The sequence below is a fragment of the Branchiostoma belcheri genome, unplaced genomic scaffold (assembly GCF_001625305.1).
Source record: "Branchiostoma belcheri isolate BF01 breed outbred unplaced genomic scaffold, Haploidv18h27 scaffold210, whole genome shotgun sequence".
Lineage (NCBI taxonomy): Eukaryota > Metazoa > Chordata > Leptocardii > Amphioxiformes > Branchiostomatidae > Branchiostoma > Branchiostoma belcheri.
The window spans coordinates 216,852-225,911 of NW_017803603.1; the positions used below are offsets into that span (position 1 = coordinate 216,852).

The 9,060-nt window shown below is 40.4% G+C and overlaps 2 protein-coding genes across 2 annotated transcripts in view; both read left to right on the forward strand.

The window, feature by feature from the left end:
- LOC109469899 (fibrinogen-like protein 1) overlaps positions 1–1,855 on the forward strand; it is a 1,969-nt gene extending 114 nt beyond the window's left edge. The window contains exons 1-3 of the mRNA XM_019768656.1: positions 1–7; positions 251–467; positions 1,537–1,855. The exon at positions 1–7 is cut by the window's left edge and continues 114 nt beyond it. Of these exons, the coding sequence (XP_019624215.1) occupies positions 1–7; positions 251–467; positions 1,537–1,855 (543 nt within the window). The remainder of the gene's footprint in view (positions 8–250; positions 468–1,536) is intronic.
- Positions 1,856–7,153: 5,298 nt separating this feature from the next.
- LOC109469884 lies at positions 7,154–8,497 on the forward strand. The gene is made up of 3 exons (XM_019768641.1): positions 7,154–7,193; positions 7,654–7,773; positions 8,427–8,497. The coding sequence occupies exons 1-3, from the start codon at positions 7,154–7,156 to the stop codon at positions 8,495–8,497; spliced, it is 231 nt and encodes a 76-aa protein (XP_019624200.1).
- The last annotated feature ends 563 nt before the right edge of the window (positions 8,498–9,060 follow it).

Sequence of the window (9,060 nt, forward strand, 5' to 3'; positions counted from 1 at the left end):
ACAGCAGGTAGATACATAAGGCACATAGGCAGCCGTAATATACACAGGTGTGCATGAACTGCAAAAAGCAACACTAAACTTTAGTCGACTCTGTTGGTCAAATCCCTATTTTCATGAGAAATAATTCACAGGGTCGGTCTTATATTCCAATCAATCTCCTCCGCAAAGCGAGCATGGTTCGTGCTGTTTCCATTTAAAACTGTTTCTATTTAAAATAGCATAAAGAATAATAAGGAGTGTTTTCCCACAGGAGGCGGATGGACCGTGATCCAACGGCGACTGGACGGGTCAGTTCCCTTCAACAAGAACTGGGAGGAGTACAAGCAAGGGTTTGGGAACAAGAACGGGGAATACTGGCTTGGGAACGAGAACATCCACCGCCTGACTACTCAGAAGGGCTATAGACTGCGTGTGGACGTGATGGACTGGGGAAAAAATACACGCTACGCGGAATACGACACATTTAGGTTAGTGTTCCTCCTCCTAGTGGGGATTCTAGGCAGACAGCACAGTTAGGATGTCCCTTGTTAAGTACATGTACATGATAGAAAATACACATGGAAAAGTCTCTCACCAGATTGCCTGTAGACCATACTGGTCTGTCAGTTGAGAGTCGTGCTTAGAGTTCTCCAAGCTGTGCGGTTTCCGCACAGTTTCTCGGCATCTCCAAAGGAAAGGTTTGTTCTTTTGGCCAGGATTTTCTTGAGACCATCAGTCCATCTCATCCTGGGTCTGCCAAGGGTTTTTTCCCGGAGGTTTCCACTCCAGAATACGTTTCACACCCCTCGTGGCTGCCATTTTTTTCACATGACGTGAAATCTTTTAAAGCAGATAAGTAAGAAAATGTTTAACGGATTTTAAATCTATCCAGGCCTTCTAAAGTTATGCTGACCACAAGTATGCGGAAACACACACACACACACACACACACACACACACACACACACACACACACTGTCCAATGACAATATACCCCCATTTTTCACGGTGGAAATACAACAAAATCCACAAATGTCCTTAATCTTTCATTGGGGTATAAAGTCTCCAAACTCTTGTTGATTATGCAGCTTATGTCCTACCTGGGCCGCGATTACGTTCGATACGGTTGTTCCGGCCCGTGTGATAACTAGCGGTACGGCCCGGGGGTTCTTAACGCGTACGGCCCGGCCCTTCCAAATGTTCCATAGAACGATTCGAACGCGTTTCGCCCTAACCGCGTGCAACGCTTTCGAAAATTCGAATGCAGAATCCGGACATTGGAATTGATGTTGTTGCATTTTAGGGTTTAGTGGCACCAACTTTTGGCTCATCTTGCATTGAAAGGCGTGTTTTCTTGGGTGGGTATGACATAAATAAAATACAACACGGTGTATTCCGCATCGCCCTCGGTCCCGGCCCTCCCGCGGTCGGGCCGATACCTCGGGCGATACGAAGTACCCCGTGTTGTATTCTATATTTATGTCATCAGTTGCCTACTTTACATTTAATAATGTAATATGCCAAAGGATTTTTTTTAACTTGTCGTTCACCCCCTAGGGTGTCTGGTGAGTCGGACCAGTACCGGCTGAGCCTTTCCGGGTATTCAGGCAACGCGGGAGACGACATGACGGGCCTCAACGGGGAGAAGTTCTCCACTGTGGACAGGGACAACGATTCCTGGAGCAGCGGCGACTGTTCTCAGCAGTACGGACAGGCCGGCTGGTGGTTTGATGGCTGCAGCGCGTCCAACCTCAACGGCCGCTACCTGGGCAACTGTGGGAAAAACTGTCCACGCGCGCAAGGTGTGATGTGGGTCAGCTGGAGAGGCTGGCGTTACTCCCTGAAGTCTGTGTCTATGAAAATCAGGCCAAAATAATCGCACCTGCTCTACTAAATCTGATCCCACCCAGTTATCCACAAAATCATGAATCCTACATGTCTGTAACGCTGACAAGTAGCGCTCTCTATTGTAGGGGCTTTGTGTGTTAAAAACTTACACCAGAATGAGTAAATTTGAATGTAGCAGGGAGGCAGACATCTTTGTTCAGATAACTGGAGAAGTGTTCAGATAAAGTTGTTATGGAGCAATATGAGTTTTGGATACAAATGACAATACCTTAAATATCTAGCGACTGATCGAGCGAAAAAAATTAGTGGCTTATTTTGACGCTGGGCGCTTCTGATGTAATGCATTTTGTGGGGTGATTCGTTTAATTTAGAATTTCAGTAATACACGCAACTGTAGTGTTTTAGTTCTACATTTCTTATAAGACACTACTTACTTTTATGTGGAATACAGTAGTCCCAAAAACTATTGTTACGGTAACTATAGTTACCCAGAAGAAGAAGTTGCCTTAAGTTGTATCTTATACAATTGCAGAGTGATAAAATTCAAAAGTTTCTTACCAAAAAATCTTCTTACCAAAATGCCATTTCTTTTTCATCCTTCTGAGCCGAATGTTTTTCTTCCAGAAAGAAAATCTGTCTGAGAAAAGTATAAGAATAAATACTCTACTTACTGTAAGTTGATTTTCTGTAAGGCTATGTAACTGTAATGTTGTAGTCAAGGGCTTCTTATCAAGGTGTAACGTTATGTACACTAGCAAAATGACATGGAATAACATCATGATGGAAGAATGAATTTTTATTCTTTATTGTTACAATTGCCTCTTGTCTCTGCCAATGTTTGGCAGTTGTGTGCACATTGTACTGATGTATGTTCGTGTACAATGGAAATTCAGTAGAAGTATAATTATTAAAACAATTTAGGTACAAAAAGCATTGGTGGCCATCAAATACAGTTAGCTGAAACATATATGAACTAAAAAGGCCAATATTTGCTTTGGAGCAAATACAGCGATGGGTTCACCACATTTTACCACATGGCAGGGAAAGAATGAGAAACACAAGGGAAAACAATGATTTACATTGATATAACTTCCGAAAATATGCAGTACTCCAGTCAGAAGCTCTGAAGAAGGTGTCTGATAGACACCGAAACGTCAGCGAGGTGAGACTCTTTGGTTGTGTAAAAAAGAATTCCCCTATATATTGATATAACTATAATATGAAGTAACATACAACTAAAACAACAGTTGGATAGCTATTCCCTACTTTATTGGTTAGGATTTTTAATTGCATAATGCAAACTGTTGATTTTCAAAATAAAAAAAAACGTTCATGCCCCGCATTCCAATGCTGGAGCAGAAAAGCTTGAAATACCTACCAAAACACTTGAATAAAGACATACTGTCAGTATGGAAATGCTCTGTGCAGGTGTTAATCAAGTTAAATCCCAACAGCCAATCAGCAAGAAGTATAGAGGAAAGCTGCATGCCTATTGGTTGATGCCCTGCATTCCATTGTGATGACTCATGCCCAGACGTGGTAAACACGGCACACTAACACAGTAATACATTTGCTATAACACAGCCAAAAAACTCAAATAAAACCATTCTAAAAGCCTGTATCACAAAAATTTAAAAAACGCCTAGGGGTATTTGCCCACTGTACCTCCATACCAAATTTCAGGACCTTAGGCCCTAAAATGAAGAAGCTGAATCCATTTAAAAAATGGCAGGAGAAGAAGAAGGAGGAGGAGAAGGAGGAGAAGAAACATCAGAAAAAGCAATATGGGTTCACCACCACTTCGTGGTGTGGTGAACCCATAAAAATGTAAGACTTTGGTGATGGTGAAAATAAATTCTGCGCTGCTGGTGTTTCAATCCTCTCACTAATGTGGACTTCTTTGTACATTTGTTCACTACTTAAGTTTTTTTTTTTCCGAACCAGCTACTTTTTTTACTCCGTGAAGGAGGTCATGACCCCCGCTCACCCGACATGCACACTACTGTTTAGTAGGGTCGCAGTCCTTCGGACGGGACGTTTAGCCGTGGTCCATGGTTCATTGTGCTTGTCGAAAAGAGCTAGGGGGAATTTCTCCGGTACAATGAACCTGTAAATAATGTACATAGCGTATGTCTTCTCTGTCAAGACCAGTGGAAGAGTAGCTCTTCAATGAGCTAAGCTTAAGTTGTTTGCGTTTCCGAACCAGCTACTTTTTTTACTCTGTGAAGGACGTCATGACCCCCGCTGCCCCTGACGGCGTATTAGAATTGACGAAGTGTGACCATTATCTCTGAGGAACTACATAGTACAAACACAATGGTTACTTCACAGAGGTCTGTCCTACGGCCAGCATTAGAGCCTATCGTTCATAATGACCTGCCCTGCCTATACTTTAGATATTATAAACAAAAATTAAGAAAAATGATGACATGTAAAGCAAGTAAACCCTTCCCAAAGACAAACACAGACATTTTCAATCTACTTATGTCATGCCCCAATCCCGGCCTTGTCCCATGCCCAACCCGCCTGTAAAGCAGCCTGAAGTTTAGCGACATTGCCAGGTTGCCGCACTAATAGGATTCTCTTAGTAACATGCATTTCAATCAGTCCATCACAGTCCTCATTAATCTGTTATGGTAACTGAAAAAGTGGCACTTTATACACTTTTAGTTGCCTCCTGTTGCTGCTAAGAGGGTATATGATGTGTTCATAGGTGACTGAAGAGTTGTCATGGGAAAATATAGGATCGACGTTGTACGTTTGATGTGTAAAACATTTTGAAAACTTTCTTTCGATGAAAGATTTTCTAATTAAAGTGCTCATCGACAAGACTGATTATGTTATGGAATTGCTTTTTATGTTTGTTTTTCTCTATGACAACATGTTACGGTACGTACAGGTCCTAAATTAAAAATTTAGACCATATATTCACCTGTCCCACGGCCATACATTACATTTTGAAAACCAGCAATTTTTGAGCGGACGCCGTGACACTACTGCATCATAGTGCGTTGTTCTTCTTTCACCAATCTGTTTCTACAATAGTACATACCTCGCAAATCGTAACTATAAGTATTTCTCGATCTTCATAGAAGTATACTTAAGTTGGCAAGGTCTCGATAAAATGTCACCCTCCTGATTTAAAATCTGTACACTCTCGGTATTCTCTACTGTGGACTCATAAGTTCCTTGTTCCATTTTTAGACAAAGCCCGCAGTTTTAGCGTGATAATGAAATTTCTACACAGCCAGAGAACAAGTGTAAACCAGCCTCTGAAGTTTAGCGTCATTGCCAGGTTGCCGCACTAATGGGATTCTCGGCAATATGCAATTTAATAGAGTCCATCATTCCTCATTAATCTGTTTTGGTAACTGGAAAAGCGGCGCTTTATACACTTTTAGTTGCCTCCTGTTGCTGCTAAGAGAGTAAATGCTCTGTTGATACGTGACTTAAGAGTTGTCATGGAAAAATAAAGGATTAAAGTAGTACGTTTCATGTAGACATGCTTGGGTGCACCTGTTTTGTTAAATTAAAGATTTCTTCCAGCGAAAGATTTTCTAATTGAATTGCTCGTTGACCAGAGTGATTATGTTATGGGATTGTTTTTTTTTATGTTTGTTTTTTCTCTATGACAACATGTTAAGGTACTTTGAAATGTAGACCATATATTCCCCTGTCCCACGGTCGTGCATTACATTTTGAAAGCCAGCAGTGTTTGAGCTGACGCCGCGTCTGGGCACTACTATAACGGTGAGTGGAGACCTTTACTTGTTTTTCACTGTTCTTACCGTTACCTTTACTGTACCTGATATATGCTACCAATTTCATACGACAGACCTTCTGGTTGGCAGCACTTCTGCCTTCTACCTAGTAAGAAAGGTGAACGAACGGCGTACAAATGCAGCTATGTGGTCTAAAAACAATATCTCATACATACAAGTTCTTTGCGAGACTGGGCCAAATTCAATACAGGACGGTTGGCCCTTTTTGTATTTTCACTCTTCTTCTCGTGTCCCTGATACTGACGTCCCCACGGAGGTGAAAACCAGTTCCTGAATGTCTCTGTCTCAAGCAGGCGTTTTGTATAGTTGTGACGCTGGGCTTATAGTATGGATACGCCCCGTTTGCGTCTGTGTACGCAGGACCAAGTATTGGGACCAGGGAGGGTCTCAGTCACTCAACATTCATTACCACAACAAATCGCTTTTAAACTTCAATTTTCCATTGTTTTGTGTCCTATCATTTAAGTGGGGTCGTGTGGCGTAGCGGTAGCGTCTTTCGCCCGGAACCAAGAGGTCCCGGGTTCGAACCCCACCTTGTCACCGATCTTGTGCCCTTGGGAAAGGCACTTAACACGACTTTCCTCACTTCACTCAGGTGTAAATGAGTACCTAGCTTTGGTTAGGGACGTCCCTCGGATAGGACGTTAAATGGAGGTCCAGTGTTTGGGAGAGACACACCCCACGCACGTTAAAGAATCCACCGCATTTCCCGGTGTGAGTGGTTCAAACCGTACAGTCATATGGTCACACCTGGGGTCGTATTGAGGTCACCTGAGTTAGCACCTCCAGATTCTTGCGATTAAGGCCCATAATTGTAAGCTTTCTTACAAACGCCTTTCACATGCCTTCCACACCTACATCACTTCAACAAACCGTTTCAAGGCACTTCCAGCTGTTCCTCCTAGTCTTGTTATTTAGTACCAATTTTATCTTATGAGGTAGTTTTTTTCTGGACCTCTGACCTCCAAATGCGTTATTGTTACTATGTATATACTACTTAATTAATTAGAATGATATAGGTTACGTCTTTATGATTGTTCTTGTATTTCACATTGTATCTGAAATTATGTGCCCTATGTGTTTTGTCCTTATATGTTGACTCTCTAATATCAGCTTTGCTGCCTTGAGAGTCAGTGTAATGTCTTGTTGCATTTTTCAATAAATAAATAAATAAAATAATTGTAAGCTCCTCACAATTCAGCCCTTGGCTGCGAGGAGAGAGTAGTCGGCCTATCCAATAATAATAATGAAATATTTGCTTTTGTCGTTGGGTGGGGAATTGTACTTTATTACATTGTGTTCCATAATTATCTTTTAATTTTTTGTACGTCATTTGCGTTGGATATTTTGTTCATCAATCTACGTTTAAGATGAAATATTGAAATAAAAAGGGTGTGGTAGGATTCATCAGTAACAATGAAAGCAGAATTTTCAACTCTCTGAATATCAGTCATTTAAAGGGGCTTCTTTCATTTTTTAATTTTTCACCAGACGCCACACACGAGCAGCAAGACCAGACTGATTGGAGGTGACTTGCGGACGCCATGGCGACTACACCAAACACGCTGCACGTCTCCGGAGCAGGTAAAAGGATTTCTAGCTATAGAAACGAATGCTGCTGAGTTCTTACACTGTGTTCCAGATACTAAAACATTGTCATAAACTAATATTACGCTACTTCACTCAAAATCAGATATCTTTAATATGCTCCTTTCATGTCCTACTCAGATATCAGTGTACGTTGGAAAATTCATTTCTGAATCACTACAAAAGCGACACCATGTTATAAATAGCTGATATATCCCTTGAATTACAGAATGTAATAATACTCTTAAGAAAACACAATAGATTAGCTTTAGTATCATTATGGACTAGATCGTTAGAATTATATGTTAGTATTAGTTTGTGCATGTACACTTGTTGTTCCTTTGCCATACGTTGTACCAGCTACAGTTGTTGACCAATAAAGTTGATTTGACTATTTTGACTATTTGACTGTATGTTTGCGATAAACACATTCAAATATTCTTGTTTGTTCGAACAGACACCAACGTCACAGTCACTTACAACAAGGCCAATTGGTCCGGCTGGTGTAAGAAGTTCTGGCTGACCTTCGGCGGGCTGGTCTTCCTGGTCATGGCCGTCGCACTTCCCTTCGTGGCAGGTCAGTTTTTACAATCACTTACGCGGCAGAAGGGAGAAGGAGTGTTGCAAGTTCACGTTTGGAATATCCCTCCTCATCGTTTTGAAACTTAAATATGATAATGTCTACGACATAAACAAATTACAAGTACCTACCATATTATTCACCGTAGTTGTTGTATGTCAGATCAGTTTAAAGGTTTGTTCAAATGCTATAGAAGACATACGTAGCTGGGATCCAATGTGGATCTGATTTAAGTTATTCCTCAGCCTTGTGTTGTGTTGATGAAATACAATACAAATTATTTTACTCCATAGTATTCAGGTGCCCAAATATCTGGAATAGCTTAACCCAAGAGTTACAGCATTACTTAACTTCAAACACAAACTAAGATATTTTTACTGCAATGGGTTCTTCTGTTCAGCAATTATTTATTTGCATTATGTTACCGTTGTTATCTAGTTGTTATTTACTTTATTGTTATCATTTTTATCATCTTGTTTGTCAACTCACATTTTGATTTAACGATCAGCTATGTATTGTAATTTTTTATGTCATGTCGTTTTTGTTATTTAGCCTCGGATAGACCACATTGGGACCAAATTCAATTTTTCAGTTAATGTTCATTAATAGAACACAGCAAGCTCAGTTTTCCCTCTCTTTTTTAAATACAGGTAACCTGCAGATCCTCTCACTGGAGGTGACGAAGCTTTCAGTACGACTAACCGAGCTGGAACGTAAGTAATGTGTCCTACCATTACAGAGTAAAAATCTTACTTCTAAACCATAATTTTATACCACATATCGACTGATCTATGGTAGGAATTTTAACCGTTTTTATTATCTATACTAAAATGTGGGTATTGTTTTTGTTCTTTTTTTCGCATTTTTCTGATTTATTATGCAAATAAGAGTCCCATTGCATTAATTCTTAATAATATACTGCATTATATATAACAAAAGTTATATATATTATTTTCATGGGATTTTTTTCTTATTAACGATGAATCTCCTGGTTTGCATAATTACCATTTAATTTTGTCGAGCATCACATGAGCTACCTACGTAATAAAAATGACGAAGCTTCTGTCTTGAGTTATCCTTTCTCGGAGATTCTTAAAAAAAGTTGTCCTGCAGCACAAGGGCTATATACCTTTCCAAATTCCTACATATACCAGCATTCATGTCAATCAAAAGCTTCTTGAGTTATCGTGCTAAACCCCATACATACACACACACACACACACACACTACACACACACACACACACACACACACACACACACACACACACACACACACACACAC

Bases quoted from the DNA above. Each gene is read 5' to 3' on its own strand.
- LOC109469884 (XM_019768641.1), top strand. From the start codon at position 7,154: ATGGCGACTACACCAAACACGCTGCACGTCTCCGGAGCAG. The intron at 7,194-7,653 runs GTAAAAGGATTT...TTGTTCGAACAG, and splicing joins GCTGCACGTCTCCGGAGCAG to ACACCAACGTCACAGTCACT. The intron at 7,774-8,426 runs GTCAGTTTTTAC...TTTTAAATACAG, and splicing joins CGCACTTCCCTTCGTGGCAG to GTAACCTGCAGATCCTCTCA.